Source organism: Oncorhynchus keta, chromosome 10, assembly GCF_023373465.1.
Source record: "Oncorhynchus keta strain PuntledgeMale-10-30-2019 chromosome 10, Oket_V2, whole genome shotgun sequence".
Lineage (NCBI taxonomy): Eukaryota > Metazoa > Chordata > Actinopteri > Salmoniformes > Salmonidae > Oncorhynchus > Oncorhynchus keta.
Window position 1 is genome coordinate 72,274,790 of NC_068430.1, and position 19,635 is coordinate 72,294,424.

General features: G+C 43.5%; 2 protein-coding genes and 1 long non-coding RNA gene across 3 annotated transcripts in view; 2 read left to right on the forward strand and 1 right to left on the reverse strand.

Annotated features, from left to right (window-relative positions):
* The window catches only part of LOC118378983 (multidrug resistance-associated protein 1), a 38,902-nt gene extending 22,107 nt beyond the window's left edge, over positions 1-16,795 (forward strand). The window contains exons 8-31 of the mRNA XM_035765984.2: positions 1,134-1,340; positions 2,211-2,388; positions 3,161-3,322; positions 3,450-3,542; positions 4,269-4,472; positions 7,381-7,527; positions 7,620-7,707; positions 8,329-8,398; positions 8,478-8,604; positions 8,760-8,936; positions 9,054-9,221; positions 9,435-9,630; positions 9,750-9,831; positions 9,981-10,098; positions 10,313-10,520; positions 11,002-11,312; positions 11,583-11,782; positions 12,387-12,513; positions 12,784-12,885; positions 13,296-13,442; positions 13,641-13,799; positions 13,891-14,057; positions 14,642-14,836; positions 15,015-16,795. Coding sequence (XP_035621877.2) covers positions 1,134-1,340; positions 2,211-2,388; positions 3,161-3,322; positions 3,450-3,542; positions 4,269-4,472; positions 7,381-7,527; positions 7,620-7,707; positions 8,329-8,398; positions 8,478-8,604; positions 8,760-8,936; positions 9,054-9,221; positions 9,435-9,630; positions 9,750-9,831; positions 9,981-10,098; positions 10,313-10,520; positions 11,002-11,312; positions 11,583-11,782; positions 12,387-12,513; positions 12,784-12,885; positions 13,296-13,442; positions 13,641-13,799; positions 13,891-14,057; positions 14,642-14,836; positions 15,015-15,123 — 3,742 coding nt within the window. The 3' untranslated portion in view covers positions 15,124-16,795. The remainder of the gene's footprint in view (positions 1-1,133; positions 1,341-2,210; positions 2,389-3,160; positions 3,323-3,449; positions 3,543-4,268; positions 4,473-7,380; positions 7,528-7,619; positions 7,708-8,328; positions 8,399-8,477; positions 8,605-8,759; positions 8,937-9,053; positions 9,222-9,434; positions 9,631-9,749; positions 9,832-9,980; positions 10,099-10,312; positions 10,521-11,001; positions 11,313-11,582; positions 11,783-12,386; positions 12,514-12,783; positions 12,886-13,295; positions 13,443-13,640; positions 13,800-13,890; positions 14,058-14,641; positions 14,837-15,014) is intronic.
* LOC118378984 (uncharacterized) lies at positions 11,753-17,689 on the reverse strand. The gene is made up of 3 exons (XR_008144846.1): positions 17,641-17,689; positions 13,293-13,418; positions 11,753-11,902 (listed from the first exon to the last, which is right to left on the reverse strand). It is a non-coding gene; the product is annotated as an uncharacterized LOC118378984 (long non-coding RNA).
* A 4-nt stretch (positions 17,690-17,693) lies between these two features.
* Positions 17,694-18,945, forward strand: LOC118378986 (centrosomal protein 20-like; the record flags this gene model as incomplete). The annotated part of the gene is given in 4 exon segments (XM_035765987.2): positions 17,694-17,922; positions 18,053-18,080; positions 18,082-18,135; positions 18,272-18,945. Coding segments are annotated over 4 exon segments (396 nt in total), but the record flags the coding sequence as incomplete, so codon positions are not given.
* Positions 18,946-19,635: the final 690 nt, after the last annotated feature.

Genomic DNA, 19,635 nt, shown 5'->3' on the forward strand with positions numbered 1-19,635 from the left:
AAACAGTAGGTGAGACAACAACAGCTAATCAGCTAGCACAACAACAGCAGGTAAAATGGCGTTGACTAGGCAACGGGGCTGACAGATAAAACAAACAAGCAGAATGGAGTACCGTGATTAATGGACAGTCCAGCGTGCATCAGCTATGTAGCCAAGTGATCAGTGTCCAGGGGGCAGCGGTGGATGGGGCAGGGAAGCTGGACTGGCGAGTGTTATCCAGGTTAAAAAACTAACAATGACTAAATAGCTTGTTGCTAGTTAGCTGGTTAGCTTCTGGAGGTTCTTGAGTGTGTTTTAAAAATAATAGCGATTCCGTATCACATTGGGTGAGGCAGGTTTCCGGAAGGTATAAACAAATTAAAAATCGGAAAGAGATAGAAAGTACATATGGGTCCAGTGAGTGTTTGGGACGCGGCGATGCAGACGGTTAGCAGGCCTGTGCTAACAAGCTAACAGTTAGCAGGCCGGGGTAAACAAGGTAGCAGTTAGCGGACCAGGGCTAAACAAGCTAGCAGTTAGCAGGCCGAATTAGCAAGCAAGGAGATAGCAAGGGCTAGAGAGTTAGCCTTTGGGGGACGTCGCGATGGGGTGAGTCTGTTTATTCCTCTTCATGCAGTGACATCGAAAGACCGGTCGTGGGCCCGGGTATTGTAGCCCAGGAGTATGCTACGGTGGTAAGCACAGGTGCTCTGGCCGGGCTAGCTTCAAGCTAAGTGGGTGGAAACGCTAGCCAGGAGTAATCATCCGGGGTTGCGGTTTAGCTAGATAGCTAGTTGTGAAGATCCAGCTGAAAAATTTTCCGTTTGCGGTGGGAATCCGGGGATAAAAAATAAATAGGTCCGTTATGCTCTGGTTAGCGTTCTTACTGTAATGTTGAGACACTAGCTTTGAAGACCCCATTGTTAAATTCCAAAACCTTGCGTTCAGCGCTCATCAACTCATGTGTGAGCAGGATAATGCCTTTTATGGCTGCTGAAAAGTCTTCTCTTCACATTTTTGCATCGGAGATGTGTCAAATGAACAACAATGACTGTTGTTGAATTATTTTCAGTCGTTTGTTTCATATTTTTAAAAACAGGCAACATGTAGGGCCATCAAACTCAGATGTCGTCTCTGTCTGTTTGTTTTTCCAGGCAGGAGAAGACCATGGCGGCAGGCGTGGCGCTGGGCACCAGACTGCCTGACCAGGCCCAGATATTTAGGAAGCTGCAGAAGGAGCAGAGCTCCGGCTTCTGTCTGCTGAGGACACTGGCCAGGAACTTGGGACCTTACTTCCTTACTGGGACGATGTGCATCATCTTCCACGACTTCTTTATGTTTGCCATCCCTCAGGTGCTCAGGTAAAAATTGCTAAGGGTTTGACGTTAATTCTACACAGGAGACTAAGCTCCCAAAAATCCATGGCATAACATCGTAAACAAAGCCATCATAAACTGGGCAGCACAACACAATAATCTCTTGCAAGTCAGACAGATTCCACGTCTATTTCCAATGCCCTTTACATTGATATACATACTAAAATGTCAATTTGGCAACCTTAAAACTGGACCCGCCATGCTTGACCCCATCTCTGGCACCCAATGCAAGTCTAGACAGGAACCTTGTTGTTGTTGTACAGCCATGGCTTGGTGGAAGTGTTAATTACGGTCAAGAGAAAGGAGCCAGAGACCACGGCTTTCTGCCCCAACATGGAGAGTCAAGGACATTAGCTTAGCTTAAGGGAGGGAAGGGAAGAAAAGAAAGAAAGGAAGGAAAGAGAGAGTGAAGAGAAGGCTCTAAACAGCAGAAAGGCTGAGGTTGATCTGGTGGACCACAATAAGAGAGCCACTAGCCAAGTGTTGAGGCCAGCCCAGCCACAAGAGGAGCACTGTTGTGCAACTAGAGACGGCTTTGTGTCGACCAGCAGGCCCTGCGGCCACACTAATGATCATAGTCCACACAGGGCTGCATGGCAAAGCAGTGATAGTGAAGGAACATGACAGGGGTACATAAAGCTGACAGAGAACAGTAACTTGTCTGTCTTATGACTCCATTAAATGCACTGCATTGGCAGTGGCACAGTGTCCATGTTCAGTGTATAGGCGTATGTTTTATAGTATGAATAAGACTCTGTTGAGTTGAGTATGCTGAAAGTCTCCAGAAACATGAAGCAGGAAGCACTGTATGATATTACCATGTTCTGTCTTTCACCCTTATCCCCTCTCCAACAGTCTTCTTCTGGGCTTCATGAACGAAGAAGACGCCCCCCTGTGGAAGGGTTACTTCTACGCTACCCTGATGTTCCTGCTGTCCTGTCTCCAGTCCCTGTTCAACCACCAGTACATGTACACCTGCTTCACCGTGGGCATGAGAGTGAAGACAGCCGTAATGGGACTGGTCTACAGAAAGGTACGTCGTCGTGCCAACCAGTAGACAGTGGGTGACTGGGCGTTACGTTGTAAACATTGGCTCTTAATGGCAGGCTTGAAATTCCAACGTAAATAAACTATACCTCGACAATTAACATATTATTTTTCAAAGGACCAAGAAAAAAACATTGAAAAATAAATATGTTAATTGTCAAGTTTAGGTTTATTTAAGTTGGAAAAAGAGGTTCCGCTCTCTCCACTGGCTTCCAGTTGAAGCTCGCATCCGCTACAAGACCATGGTGCTTGCCTACGGAGCTGTGAGGGGAACGGCACCTCAGTACCTCCAGGCTCTGATCAGGCCCTACACCCAAACAAGGGCACTGCGTTCATCCACCTCTGGCCTGCTCGCCTCCCTACCACTGAGGAAGTACAGTTCCCGCTCAGCCCAGTCAAAACTGTTCGCTGCTCTGACCCCCCAATGGTGGAACAAACTCCCTCACGACGCCAGGACAGCGGAGTCAATCACCACCTTCCGGAGACACCTGAAACCCCACCTCTTTAAGGAATACCTAGGATAGGATAAAGTAATCCTTCTCACCCCCCCCCCTTAAAAGATTTAGATGCACTATTGTAAAGTGGCTGTTCCACTGGATGTCATAAGGTGAATGCACCAATTTGTAAGTCGCTCTGGATAAGAGCGTCTGCTAAATGACTTAAATGTCAAATGTAAATGTAAGAAACCTTGAAACCAAGTGTTACATAATACTCATTTACTGGAGGTTTAACTTGAGGTTGTTCTGTTTTTCCTTTAGTCTTTGGTGATCAACAGCGCATCCAGGAGGACGTGCACAGTGGGGGAGATCGTCAACCTGGTATCAGCCGACACTCAGAAGCTCATGGACTTTGTGGTTTACTTCAACGCAGTGTGGCTGGCTCCTATCGAGATCGCCCTCTGCCTCTTCTTCCTCTGGCAGGTATGGATGGCACGGTCACTTCTGTTTTTTGTTGGTACTCATTGATGATGGACATTTGTTTTCTTTGGTACTCATTTATAACAAACATTGTTTTTGATGACTTGTGTAAAACGATGCCATTTTACAGCACCTAGGCCCATCTGCGCTAGCCGGAATTGCCACCGTCATCCTCATCTTCCCACTCAATGGATTCATCGCCAAGAAAAGGAGCAAACTGCAGGTACGGACATGTCCTAAGAGGAGATTCATATGCACTTTGACCTCAGTGCAAAAAGATCTGGGACCAGACAGTCTTTCCAGGCTACTTTGACCCCAGGCAGTAGCCAAATCAGAATGTGATTTTGCATGCTTGGTCAGGGATGCCACAGCTGGTTTACATAGCCGAAACAGATCTGTGTGGGAGTGCGGGTTGGATGGATGTCTCCACCATGTTATGCTTATGAAAAACAACCACAGAAAAAAAGGGACCATAAAAGGCTATATTTTTTATTGTTTTTTTGGAAAAACAACAGACAGTTTTGGCAATAATGCCTGTTTTAATCTAATTTACAGTCGTAGAATGTCACTGACCGCTTTCCTGGCCGCTTTGTTGTTTCCTCGTCGTAAAACTGCTAAGTGTTAAGAACTGTGTTCAATACTGTAACAGAGTACAATTCTAATTAAATTAAACAAGTACATACTTCTGTAGAGTGCTCAAAGTTAGCTGTTACTTGACAAGTATTTGCAGCTGTAACTGACAACTCAATGTTTATAAAATCACATTAAATCACATTTTATTTGTCAATGGCTTCGTCAAACAAAAAACCACACAAAATAGCAGAATTGGTCAGGAGCCCGTAAGACAGCTACTATCCACTGCAGCGCCATCCTGAGATGAGTAATAGATACAGGTATGCTGGTGCAACAACACTTCTATTTAACCATGTCTTTGAACGCTTCTCCCTAGGAGGTACAGATGAAGTTTATGGATGGGCGAATCAAGCTGATGAATGAGATCCTGAACGGGATCAAGATCCTGAAGTTCTATGCATGGGAGAAGGCCTTTCTGGAGCAGGTCCTGGGATACAGGGAGAAAGAACTGAAGGCCCTGAAGAAGTCCCAGATCCTCTACTCCATCTCCATCGCCTCCTTCAACTCATCCACTTTCCTGGTATGTGCAATACAATATAACTAGTAGTAAGAGTTATTTGGTCTTTCGGAGTATAGCAGTGTCTACTCTTTACTTTTTTATTTAAAACAAAAATTTATAGACAACAAAAACAGTACAACCCCAACCCCTCATTCTCCCATCCATCCCCTCCCTCCCTCCAAACCACCCTCCACAACACCCACCCACCAAGGTATCTATAAAATAGGAAAGAAACAAACAGTAATAGAAACAAAACCAATAGAGAAAAAAGTTCAATAAAAAAAATGATCAGCACAAATGGCCACGAGAACAGACATGGCTGCTTACCAAACTATGCAAGTTACACTGAGTAAAAGACAGGCTCTCCAGGTATTGTATTAATGGAGACCAGGTTAAGTCAAACTTTGTTGGGACCCAAGCACAGTGTACCCAACCTTCTCCAGAGGCAGAGATGACACCACCTCCTTAACCCACTGCATAAAGGAGGGCGGCTTTGCAGACTTCCAGTGAAAGAGGACAAGGTGGCGAGCCTGATGCATGGTAGCATTCTGGTCTAGGGGAAGTAACCCAAAAATGTCAGGGACTGGGTTGGGGTCACTGCCATCGAGGTTGATTAATGGCTTAAGGCTACTAAAGTGATTTGTTTGGTGGAAAGATTGTCAAATTTTTGATTGGTGTAGCAGTCTCTCTTTGTAGGGTTCAGGAGTAGGAGAAGAGGCATATCTGTTGTCCACATCTAGAATGAGTTGAGATAGCTCCAATAAGAGGCATATCTGTTGTCCACATCTAGAATGAGTTGAGATAGCTCCAATAAGAGACATATCTGTTGTCCACATCTAGAATGAGTTGAGATAGCTCCAATAAGAGACATATCTGTTGTCCACATCTAGAATGAGTTGAGATAGCTCCAATAAGAGACATATCTGTTGTCCACATCTAGAATGAGTTGAGATAGCTTCAATAAGAGGCATATCTGTTGTCCACATCTAGAATGAGTTGAGATAGCTCCAATAAGAGGCATATCTGTTGTCCACATCTAGAATGAGTTGAGATAGCTCCAATAAGAGGCATATCTGTTGTCCACATCTAGAATGAGTTGAGATAGCTCCAATAAGAGACATATCTGTTGTCCACATCTAGAATGAGTTGAGATAGCTTCAATAAGAGGCATATCTGTTGTCCACATCTAGAATGAGTTGAGATAGCTCCAATATGCGTTTGGTGCGCTGTTTGTCGTCATACACTGTGTATGAAATCATTTGGCCTCTTAGATATGCTTTTAAAGACTCCCACACAGCAGAGTGAGACACATCAGGGGTGCAGTTGATCTGTAAAAAGACATCAATGTGAGTTGATGTGTATTTTTTAAAGGCACTACAGGATAGTAGTAGTGGGTCAAGTCTCCATGCGCTTTGTGACACAGTACTGTCCGGAAAGCGGATATCTAGCTGGACAGGGCTACGGTCTGAGATGGGACAGGGCTATGGTCTAAGATAACGATGCTGCGATATTGGCTATTAGTTACAAAATGAAGAATTCTATTGTCCAGCAGGAAAAAGTCAATCCTAGAGTATGAGCTGTGGACTGGAGAATAAAAAAGGAGTACTGTTTAGCAGTGGGATAGCTCCTCCTCCATGGATCAGACAAATTATAGGATTCTAGAAATGAGTTGATTACGGCACCTGATTTTGAAATTACATTGTTGGGCTTCGGTCTGGATCTGTCTAGACTCGGATGCATTACACAATTGAAATCTCCGCCCAATATCAAATGATGAGTGTTATGGTCAGGAAGAGGTCAGAGGAAAATGTTGCGTCATCCCAATTAGGACCATAGAGGTTAGCCAGAATAACCTGTGTGCTAAACCATATCCGCATTACTATAATATATCTTCCATTAGTATCCGAAATTACTTTGGAGGTGACAAACGGGGGTGCCTTTTCTGATAAGGATGGCTGCCCCTCTGGCCATAGCACCAAAGTTGGAGTGAAATATTTGGTCTACTTATCCTCTCTTTAGTTCATCATGGTCGCTGGACTGGAGATGGTTCTCTTGGAGAAAAACAACGTCCAGACTTAAGGACATTAGATGAGGATACACTCGGCTACGCTTCACCACCTGGTTAATTCCTTTCACGTCCCAGCTGATAAAGCATGTGGAGTCCAGAGTATGTTAATCAGGCATAGTCATAGTAATCAGAAATGAATGTTAGTACAATCACATGGCCAGTGTGCTGAAAGGTCAGAGTAATAAAATATAAAGAAAAGAAAAAAACAGCTAAAAACAACAAAATACCCAGAAGACAACCTTGGACCCCTATGCTGGCCTTCCTCCTGTTGGAAGGCTGCATCTACCTCTCCTAGACCAGAACAAAATGCTACCATGTTCAAATTAACCTCAGTAGAGCTCTATCCTGGGCCAACATAATAAAGTTACAACTAGGGAAGGGATTCTGGAGGGAACCACCAAAGTTATCTAAGGTATCTTATGCAAAATGCATATTTTAAGGATAGTAAAACAATATATAAAAAAGGAAGTATAGGTTTATGTCCCCCCCCCTCAACCCCATCCACTTGGGATGACTTAAAACATACATATATAAATATATATAAATATGTATACACACACAACTCTTAAAACATTTAATTAAATACGTAAATAGAAGGGGAAAAAGTTAAATTCAACATTTGTATAAATGTAACCCTCTGTTGAACATCCTAACAAGCCAGATCACACAATTGTCTGGAAAATGCATGGTAAATAATACCCGTGCTGCAGTGTTCGCTCGGCTATACAGGTCTACTCTTTTCTATCCATAGCTTCAAGGATCACAGTAGAAATGTATCATCGCTGAATTCTGTGTGTGATGGTTACAGTTACAGCTTCAGGTCACCATGTCCCAATCATGCTAATTCGTTTTTTCCCCCAGATTGCCTTTGCCATGTTTGGTGTCTATGTGCTGATTGATGACAGGAACGTCCTAGATGCCCAGAAGGTCTTTGTCTCCATGGCTCTGATCAACATTCTGAAGACCCCACTGAGCCAGCTACCCTTTGCCATGAGCACTACCATGCAGGTGAAATACAATGTCCAGTATTCAACAGACCAAACCAATGTATAATGTGTTGTGCTGCTGTTTTAAAAAAAAACATGCTCTTTGAATTTTAGGCCATTGTCTCGCTGAAGCGCTTAGGGAAATACCTGTGTTCTGAGGAGCTGAAAGACGACAATGTAGCCAAGGCCCCTTTGAGTACCGGTAAGAACACCTACTGGTGCCATGTATGTTGACATACTTGACCTATAACTTTAGCTCCAAGTGGAGCAAAGGGCTTTGTATCAGCCTATAGCAATTAATCAACAAAAACACTCATAGCAACTCTTACCCAGTGGGAACTGTGGTCTGCCTGTGCCTGTCGTAACCAATAAAAACAAGCCTCTGAAGATTTGTTGTTTACATCCATGGCATTCTACCCAGAACCCGTAATGGTAATGTTATGTTGTCACTTCCTGTGATCGAGGTCGACTGGGGAGACTGAGTAATGATAGGATGTTGCCATCCAGTGGTTGAACGTAAATTACTTCTAGACAGTCAGACGTATGATTCCGGATAAATAAAAGCATTTTCTTCGCCTGTAATCTGTCAACACTTCCTTAAGACAGCTCGTAAAAAGAACACACTGTAATTTTAGATCTCTTGTAATTATGCAGACTCTACAATTTGACATGTCACTTAAAAGGACATTATATTTTTAACGTTGGGTAGTTGTTGGGTGCATAAACAAACGGGTGCATAAACTGTTATGCCTGTATGCAGAGAGGAAATATTAGTGTATTTTTTCAATGGTTCCTCTCTCCTCTCTTTCTATTTTCTTCTCAGATGGGGAAGGTGTGTTGATAGACAATGGAATGTTCAGTTGGACTAAAGAAGGTCCTCCATGCCTTAAAAGGTAAATAATAACAGTATTCCCATTTTCACACGTCCTGAAGTTTAAGTTAAGAGACTCAACTCCACTCCTCTGTTTACAGGATTAATGTGCGTGTACCCCAGGGTTCACTGGTGGCGGTGGTGGGCCATGTGGGTAGCGGGAAGTCCTCCCTGCTGTCTGCCATGCTTGGAGAGACAGAGAAGAGGAGCGGCAGTGTCTCAATTAAGGTAAACAAGTTCTCTTAAAATAGGAAGCAACAGAAGTTGAATATATTGAATCTAAGGTTTTCAGTTTCAGTGTTACAATCTGTCTATGAGGGTCTGGTTTACACTCAATGTTCTTCTTCTTCAATGCTAATGTTCCTCTATTTAATGTTCCACAGGGCTCAGTGGCCTATGTACCTCAGCAGGCCTGGATCCAGAATGCCACGGTCCAGGACAATGTTACGTTTGGTCGTGAGAAGCAGAAGACCTGGTACCAGCGGGTGTTGGATGCCTGTGCTCTGCTGCCTGACCTGGAGATCCTGCCTGCTGGAGACTCCACAGAGATTGGGGAGAAGGTGTGAAAATAATATTCTACAATTCCACCTCCTTTCACTAGATGGTCAATCAAATGGTCTTCTAGAATGTTCTGGAATCTTGAGTCATGTCTTCTTCATGATTGTTCTCCCTGACAGGGCCTGAACCTCTCGGGTGGTCAGAAGCAGAGGGTGAGCCTGGCAAGGGCTGTGTACAGGAAGGCTGACGTCTATCTGCTGGATGACCCCCTGTCTGCTGTGGATGCTCATGTGGGGCAACACATCTTCGACAAAGTCATCGGACCCAAGGGAGTGCTAAGAAATAAGGTAAAACTACGACCAAAATATCATCTCTATTAACAGTCAGAGTGACACTTGTAGAAATCAATATTAGAAGCTTACACGTAATCGACTGTTCCTTGTGTGGTTTTGAGATGGAAAAGCATGATTTTGCAGATTCTTCAAATCCACCATTTATATTAGGCTAGTTCCGTTGATTGTCTGTTTTGATTAATCCTGCTCCTGTGGTTGTGCTACCAGACCCGTGTCCTAGTAACCCATGGGATGAGCTTCCTGCCCCAGGCGGACCTCATCCTGGTGCTGGTGGATGGGGAGATAACAGAGAGTGGCTCCTACCAGGAGTTGCTGAGCCGCCATGGGGCCTTTGCAGACTTCATCCATACCTTCGCCAGCAACGACCGTAAAGAGAGTGTCACAGAGACTGCCGCACAGAGAGGTAGGACCTCATTGTAATGAAATTTGGGAGAAGTCATTATCGCCATTGATGAACAAACATTTGGTTCTCACCAACAAGCTATTCACCATGTAAATAAAAATTTTGTACCATTGCTGCAGGTGCCAGGAGGGCCAGCTCACGGCTGAGTGTTACAGACTTCATGCCATTCTCAAGAGATCTATCCCAAGAGCAGCTCATTGGGTAAGTGAATTTCCAGCGCACATTACATCATTTTTTCCTGATAACATCATGGTTCTAATTGATTCAATGGTATAATAAACGTCTATTGGAGAAAGTCACATTGAGCATGCCAAGCATTTTAAAAATAAAAACCCCTCTATGTTCTCTAGGGGAGACACCAACAGTACTAACCTGCAGGGTATGGAGCCCATGTCTGAGATAGACGAGGAGCAGGTTCCTGAGGACCTGGGAAAGCTGATGGAGGTTGACAAGGCACGCACTGGGAGGGTGAGTCTAGAAGAGCTGATTTTTGACTGCACCTGTTATGGTTAAAAGTGGTTCAAACTAAATTAGAAAGTCTCCATAGCCATACAGGTTGTACCCATTTGAGCGCTCCAGTACATTGTTTCTTTAAAACAAACGGAGCTTCTTTCTCACCTTTCACATATTAACAGGTGTTTGTCAATTTCTAGCAACTGATTGCCTGTCTTTTTTACCACAGGTGAGGCTGGAGATGTACATGGAGTACTTCAAGACCATCGGCATGGCCTTCATCATCCCCATCGTCTTCCTGTACGCCTTCCAACAGGGGGCCTCGCTGGCCTACAACTACTGGCTGAGCCTGTGGGCCGACGAACCCATCGTCAACGGCACCCAGGTCGACACGGACATGAAGCTGGCCGTCTACGGGGCTCTGGGCTTCGCACAAGGTCAGTGGTGAATGACACCAAAGATAAAAGTAGGTCCTTTGGACTTGGATGAACAGAAACAGCATAGACTGGTTTAGCTAGAATCCTTAATGGTGAAACAGCCAGGTACGTTTGGGGCTATTACAACAACAAATGAGTTACTCCGAAGAATGAACACTGTTTTATTATTGCATGCACGACTGAACAGCAGAATATGTACTGCATTTTGTTTTACCATGCTGCTTGACACACCTCAACTCCGTTTCGCTCACAAAACACAAGCAATAACAACAAAGGTGCTGGGGAGGACAGTGGTGCTGTTTGCCCTAATGTGGATTCCATCTTTAATCCCACTAATGTTTGTTTATTTGGACCTGTTATAACCCTCCATTGTACTCGTACTCCAAGAGTCCTTCTGAGAGATTTGAGAGTTTCAGTATCTGATATAAACCACAGTTGCCAAACAGCAGGGATCCTAACAGCAGTTTATTTTATATTTCAGGAATCGCTATTTTCGGCACCACGGTGGCCATTTCGGTCGGAGGTATCATCGCGTCCCGGCACCTCCACATGGACCTCCTGAAGAACGTTCTCCACTCCCCCATGTCTTTCTTTGAGACCACCCCCAGTGGGAACCTCCTAAACCGTTTTGCCAAGGAGATCGACGCTATCGACTGCATGATCCCCGACGGCCTCAAGATGATGCTGGGCTACCTCTTCAAGCTGATGGAAGTCTGTATCATCGTCATGCTGGCTACACCTTTTGCGGCGGTCGTCATCCTGCCCCTCGCCATTCTCTACGCCTTCGTTCAGGTATGTTTCTAACCAACTGAGACACCGTTTTGTGGGAGAATAATAGTTTTAGACTCTTGAAAACCAAAATAGCAGATTTTGCAAGTTGTTGGTTTTGCGTGGTGATTTATTCCACCTGCTAACATAGTAGTGCTAAGTAATGGCAGGCTACATACTGTAAATCTACTAGAAATGCTGGAGTGGAAAACCCACTTCCACACACATACACCACCTCTTGGTACTTTCGGTTCATTAAAACGTAATGTTTTATTTTTCCGTTGTGCATTACAGAGTTTCTACGTGGCCACATCCTGCCAGCTGCGGAGGCTGGAGTCGGTGAGCCGCTCGCCCATCTACACCCACTTCAACGAGACGGTGCAGGGAGCCAGTGTCATACGGGCCTTCGGAGAACAGCACCGCTTCATTGTGCAGGCTAACAAGAGGGTCGACTTCAACCAGACCTCCTACTTCCCCCGCTTTGTGGCCACCAGGTTAGGTTTGATAGAAACAACACATTCACCTTGCAGTACATGCTCTGGGAAAATAATATATCCAGTTGATGTGGTGACAGGTGTACATTGTTCCGTTTTCAGATTTTTTAAAAATAAAGCCTGGAATAAAAGAAAAAGGGCAACATATAATTAAATCATACAAATATTTAGCTCCAGACATAGACCTATAGCAGAGTGCATGTATGCATGCATATTGATTGTGTTGTAGGTCTATATCTCTCACACTTCTCTCTTCTCTTTGTGACAGACCAGTTTTAAATGACTTCTGTGAAATGTTTCTGTATTTCTTTATCTGCATTTCTTTCTTCACTACTCTAGGGTTATTATTATTGCTTGGATAACCTTATCTCTATTATGTATTGATTTATTTTTCATTCTTTATGCGGTGCGTAGAACACCAGAAGAATTATCACTGGGAATTATCACTGTGAATCATTGTAATGTTTGTTTATGTGTCAATTAATCCCGTTAGGGATGGGTTGCCAACTGGCGATTTGACACAATCAAAACACCTCCATGATGAATGGTGGAGGCCAAAACTTTCTCCACAACTAATCGGGCTTTCTTCTCTTGATATCCGCAGGTGGTTGGCAGTTAATCTTGAGTTTGTCGGTAACGGTGTGGTCTTAGCCGCAGCTATTCTCTCAGTGATGGGGAAAGACACCCTGAGCCCTGGCATTGTTGGTTTGGCTGTGTCACACTCCCTCCAGGTAATATATTACACCCTATACCAGTCATTATAGGTAGACAACTTATTTTGCAACAAAGAATAATAGTCCTTTTAATATTTTGTATACGGCTACAATCACACAAACCCCATTACAGGCAATCCCTTTTATTGCATCAGAAAGTGTGTGGTTTACCAAACTGAAAAAAAAACCAGAAGAATAGCCTACCTACGTGCTGCACAATCCTAACTGCATATTACCTCAAATGAGAGAGCTCTGCTTTAATTTGAACGTCGCAATTGTGTTGTGCAGGTGACTGGCATTCTGAGCTGGATTGTGAGATCATGGACAGACGTAGAGAACAACATTGTGTCTGTTGAGAGGGTGAAGGAGTATGCTGACACTGGAAAAGAGGTAAGCATTTGCATACCTTCTCTGTTAGCTAATACCCCCCAATGAAATGAACTGTTATACAAGTAATATGCATGACAGGAGTCATGACATTAACATTGTAAGTTATGTCGGCAGTTACTGTTTCATGAATGTTATTCATTCTCTTGTTTAGGTTTACAGTAACTGAAGTGTTGCCAAACTAAACATTTTCTAGCCAGGTTTGCAGTAACTGAAGTGTTGCCAAACTAACCATTGTTTAGCCAGGTTTACAGTATCTGAAGTCTTGCCTAACTAACCTTGCTAGATAATGGTTTACAGGAACTGAAGTGTTGTGCAACTAACCTGTTTAGATCTATAGACATAGAGGGACAAAGAACATAGATATAGAGACACAGATCCATTTAATCTTAACTGTTCTCTATACTCACCAGGCTGTGTGGACCGTGGAGGGCAGTTCCCTGCCTCTGGCCTGGCCTCAGACTGGCACTATAGAGTTCCAAGACTATGGACTGCAGTATCGCAAGGGCCTGGACTGGGCACTGAAAGGCATCACCCTAAAAATCCAGGAGAGAGAAAAAGTCAGTACAATCTAGATTGAGGTAGCCTTCTACAGTACCCATAATGCTTTGTTTATGATATTCAGTTTTGTCTGAGGCAACATACTCCTTTTACAGTTTTATCATACTTAGGACCAGGGGCATTTTCCCGGCCATGTTACCTGACCAGTAAAAACTATTTGATCCTATCTAACGAAGGGTCTCATTTGTCATTCTTAGGTTGGCATTGTGGGCAGAACCGGAGCTGGAAAGTCTTCCCTTGCCCTGGGGATCTTCAGAATCCTAGAGGCAGCCAAGGGAGCGATCTACATCGATGGAGTCAACATCGCAGAGATCGGACTCCACGACCTCAGATCCCGCATTACCATCATCCCACAGGTACTACAGTTATTGATTGATTTTATTTGATAATCCCCCAAAATGTCTTTCTACAGTGATGGTAACTGACTTTTGCTTCTTCCTCCAACAGGACCCTGTATTGTTCTCCGGCTCTCTGCGTATGAACCTTGACCCCTTCGACACGTATACTGATGAGGAAATATGGAGTTCGCTAGAGCTTGCGCACCTCAAGAACTTTGTGTCCAACCTGCCTGACAAACTGAATTATGAGTGCTCGGAAGGAGGAGAGAACCTCAGGTACAGACAATTGATATATTTGACCAAATAACATAATAGTATATATAAATATATACCATTTAGCAGACGCTTTTATCCAAAGCAACTTAGTCATGCGTGCCTACACTTTAGGCATGCATATCTGTCACACCTGCTCCCGCTCTTCCCAACCTGGTGCTCGAGGTAATCACTTTGTTGATTACCCCCTGTATATGTCTGTTTCTTGGTTGTTTTCCCTGTGTCTGCATTGTGTTATGTGTTCCTGTCCAGGCACTGTTCCTGTTCCGTTTAATATCCGTCAGCTAATAAACCTTCACTCCCCGTACCTGCTTCTCATCTCCTGCGTCGCTCCCGTGACAATATGTGACACATATCAACTGAGCTACAAAGACCCACCAAAGACCAAACACAAAGCATATAGGCTAGGGCTGGTGTCCTGCATCCAGATTAAGCCTATTCCTGGACTACAAATTATATTGAGCATTATTTTTGCTTCATCTGGTCTACTATACCTGGTTCTATCACCTGTCAACCTCTATATTCTGTGCTTTGGTGCTCAAAGGTTTAAGTGTCAATATTCAACCTTCACTTGTCTCCTTCTCTAGTCTGGGTCAGCGCCAGCTGGTCTGCTTGGCCCGCGCTCTCCTCCGTAAAACCAAGATCCTGGTTCTAGATGAGGCCACAGCCGCTGTGGACCTGGAGACAGACACCCTGATCCAGTCCACCATCAGACAACAGTTTGAGGACTGCACCGTGCTCACCATCGCCCACCGCCTCAACACCATCATGGACTATACCAGGTAAGGCTCTCTGCTATACTTTTTGCCCAGCGCCAGTTGTCTCAAGTTTTGGATGTGCATATCAATTCCTTTCCTACACCTAGTAGCTGCTACGCCCCAGTCAAATGATGTCGCAACATCTCAAAATCAATGGTTCTGTCACAGAAATTGACACTTCTTCTCTCTCTTCCTTCCACAGAGTGATAGTGATGGACAAAGGCCACATCTCGGAGATGGACTCCCCAACCAACCTCATCTCAAACAGAGGACAGTTCTACCGTATGTGCCGAGAGGCTGGGCTAGTCTAAAAGCTACCCAGCTCTGAGGTGGCTCTGACCAGGGGAAAATTCTGATGGCCCTGGCTCTTCAAAACTAACACATGTAGAATCGGCCATTCCAAGCTCCACGATCCAGGCAGTTCAAACTCTTCCTGAGAGCAATGCTTTTATAACGACCAGGAACTGAAGTCGGTGTAAACCAAAGATGACTCAGAAGCGAAGCTGATGACGATTTAGTGAACAGTATGTGCTCTCTGGTCACAATAAAGACATGTAACCTACGCACACTTAAACTGGTGCTCGGAAGGGGAAAGAGACATCAAGCCCCGATCTCAAAGACTGTAATTTATGAAGCTATTATTGGACGCAGATGGGTTGTTGCTAGGCAAACATTTTAAATATTTTATATAGGCTGTGGCAATGAAAGTTATGGAGATGAAAGTCAGATTGAGTGCAAAATCCAAAGGACTTTGGTTCCGTCTCTGAATGTGAACCAAATTATTTTTGTAGATCTGCTACATTTAATGAAGCATCTTTTTGAAGAACACTTGGGTACATTTGATGTTGAGTTGAAATCTCAGGCAACCAAATCCGACTATTTTGTTCATATGGTAACTGGTGGTAACTGACATTTGGGTCTTCCTCCAACAGGACCCCTGTGTTATCACCTCTTCAGACAGAAAAAAAGTTTATAATAAATTCAGATCTATTCTCATACTATCCAACCACAGGGTAAGTCTAGAGAAAGTGGAGCAATATTCTCTGACTGAACACTAGCCTTAAAGGGCTGACCCTGTAAAACCCAGAAAACACAAAGCTTTTCACAGTCATCAATCTGAAATTGAACCCTATTCCACAGAATATAGTGCACTTTTTTAGGCTTTGTACTATATAGGGAATAGTGTGCCATTTCAGACGCACAAACACACTCATCAGTCTGATTCCTACCCAGCCATTTCAGTGTTTTATGAGTCTGGTCAAAGAAGAAAACACTGCAGCGAGCCAAGGTGCTTAGCTAGCCTAGCGTCCAACTATTCTGCGGTATTTGTTTATTTCAGTCTAAGTAAACACATAAAACGGTCAATAGAATCTGTATGGTCGGGTATGTAAGACTAAAATACCTGAAGATTCAACTGTTACAGTGGTGATGGGAAACCCAACATGAATGAAGAGAACACCTTTTCAAAACAATGGACAAAATGTGTAAAAAAAAAAAAGAGGCAAAAAGGTTTCTCTCCACTTTACATCTGTCAGTCATTCCACCTACACACACACCCTAATTCTCACAGCTATGGGTGCGACACACATGTGCACGCATGCACAGACCACCTAATTCTCAAAGCTATGGGTGACATATTGAGGTAACAGACTCTCATCACATACCATTCAATGTCAGTGTTATTGTTGTTATTCCTTTGGTTCCAGTTATGACTGGCTGTAAATAGACATTCCTTCCTGTTTATATCTATAACATGGACTTTTCCAAAAGAAGTCAAAGGATCTTAATATTTTTGTCTTACTGGTTTAGACAATATGCTAAGAAGAAACTATACACTATTTGTGAAATAATGAACATGGAAGTTGCCTTCAAATTCTAAGAGATTGTATTATATTTATACTTTTTGTATTCAATCTGTTATTTTTTTTGATTGAACATTTTACTGTGCAATAATTCATGCTGGAAATAATAAAACTGTTTTGAAAATAATGTTTTTGTGAGTCTTGTCTGTGAAACCTTTATGCCTCTATGCCTTATATAAGTATGAGTCAAGCATGACTGCAGGCAGTTGGGTAATGTAATGACTGTAATATAAATGGGATCACATTTTCCAAAACCTGTCATTGACAGGGTGTGCAGACCACAGGAGGCTGCTGAGGGGAGGACCGCTTATAACAATGGCCAGAACAGAGCAAATGGAATGTGTGTGATATCATTCCAACTCCACTCCAGCCTTTACCACGATCCCGTCCTCCCCAATTAAGATGCCACCAACCTCCTGCGATGCAGACATTAGGCATAATTTGCTTACAGTAAAGGCACTGGTCACCACAGCCAAAGTCATAAACTCTACTTAAAATGTGATTTTAAACCTAACCTTAATAACACTGCTAACATTATGCCTATACCTGACCTTACATTAAAAACAAAAAGCTAATTTTTGTTTTCAGAAATGTTTACGACATAGACCACTTTGACTTTGTCGCTGTGGGTACTAGTGGGAAACGATTTGGTCATGCCCAGGCAAGTAACCAATTTAGATCACTAGGTGGGAGCAAAAGATAACTTGTGAAGCTAACAGTTTACCCTCTGAACTCGGTGAGGGACACGAAGGGCATTTGTTTATACCTGTTGCAATGGCGACCATAACGGAACTGAGGTAAGCATTGTCCTTTCTTTCACTTTAAAGTATATATTACATTTATTAAACGGAAGCGAATTGCAACTGTGCAACTATTTCATAGTTCGTGCAACGCACGGTGTAAGAAGAGGACAGTAGGTAGCGCTAGCTATCAAAGTTTGCCTGACTATCGTACAGAGCAATACACCTTAAATTGTACGTTATTAATATGTCCCCACAAGTTGCAGAGGTTTTTAAGATACCATTTTCAACAACTTATCTTCTCTCCCAGCTCTGAGAGAGAGCCTGGAGTCTCGAGGTGTGTTGGGTCAGCTGAAGGCTCGGATCAGAGCTGAGGTGTTCAATGCGCTCGACGATCAGAGCGAGCCGCGTCCTGTGCTGTCGCACGACAACCTTCTAATCAACGAGCTCATCCGCGAGTACCTGGAATTCAACAAGTATCGATACACAGCGTCTGTGTTGACAGCAGGTGAATATTATGCATTCAATTCAACCATATGACAATCCATTTCAGAACTGAATATAAGTGCCATTGGTAGGTTCACCGTTATTCAATTACAAGTTGGATCTTATGACCTTATCAAATCAATGTTTTTCAGAATCAGGTCAACCTGAGATACCACTTGACAGAGTTCATGGCGAATGAGCTGAAAGTGGTGGAGGACCCCAGTTCCAGATCTGTGTAAGTTTATCTAGAAATTATTCATAAAAGGTCACAGGAAACTGATTCCAGACCTGAAATACTTATCCTATACTGATTGAAAACTGTAAATACTACTATTAGGCCTAGTAAAGATGTACATATTGTGTGTTTTCAGGCCTCTACTGTACGGATTGCTATCCCACTTCCTAAGCAGCAGTGGAGACAGTGGAGGGAAGCTATTTCTCAGGGGCTCAGTGTAACAGTACAACTTTACGTCCATCCCCTCGCGAACCAGGGACCCTCTGCACACATCAACAACAGTCACCCTCGAAGCATCGTTACCCATCGCTCCACAAAAGCCGCGGCCCTTGCAGAGCAAGGGGAACTACTACTTCAAGGTCTCAGAGCAAGTGACGTAACCGATTGAAACGCTATTTAGCGCACACCGCTAACTAAGCTAGCCGTTTCACATCCGTTACATCAGCACCTGCTAATATGACCAGAGACCCTAACACACTCCCTGGTCCTGAGTCTTAACACAGGTGTGTCCTGTCTGTCACTCCAGATTTCACTGGGACTGGGGGTGTTGAGCGACTTTTATTTTATTTTTATTTTTTTTTGCAGTTGATGTAAAGAAAGCCTTAGTAGTGTGTGTTAATGTTGCCAAAACAGGTTCAAACCAACAGGTCTGAATTTAATTTCATTTGGCCAATTGTTTGTTCCCTGAGACTCTGTAAATGTAGTCTGTTCTTCACTACTGCTATGTCTGCATAGCTGTACATACTGTAGTCTGTTCTTCACTACTGCTATGTCCGCATAGCTGTACATACTGTAGTCTGTTCTTCACTACTGCTACCGCATGCTATACTGCTAGTCTGTTCTTCACTACTGCTATGTCCGCATAGCTGTACATACTGTAGTCTGTTCTTCACTACTGCTATGTCCGCATAGCTGTACATACTTCACTCACTACTGCTATGTCTGTTCTTCATAGCTGTACATACTGTAGTCTGTTCTTCACTACTGCTATGTCTGCATAGCTGTACATACTACTATAGTCTGTTCTTCACTACTGCTATGTCCGCTGTATAGCTGTACATACTGTAGTCTGTTCTTCACTACTGCTATGTCTGCATAGCTGTACATACTGTAGTCTGTTCTTCACTACTGCTATGTCTGCATAGCTGTACATACTGTAGTCTGTTCTTCACTACTGCTATGTCTGCATAGCTGTACATACTGTAGTCTGTTCTTCACTACTGCTATGTCTGCATACTGCTGTACATACTGTAGTCTGTTCTTCACTACTGCTATGTCTGCATAGCTGTACATACTGTAGTCTGTTCTTCACTACTGCTATGTCCGCATAGCTGTACATACTGTAGTCTGTTCTTCACTACTGCTATGTCCGCATAGCTGTACATACTGTAGTCTGTTCTTCACTACTGCTATGTCTGCTGTATAGCTGTTCTTCACTACTGTACATAGCTGTACATACTGTCTGTTCTTCACTACTGCTATGTCTGCATAGCTGTACAT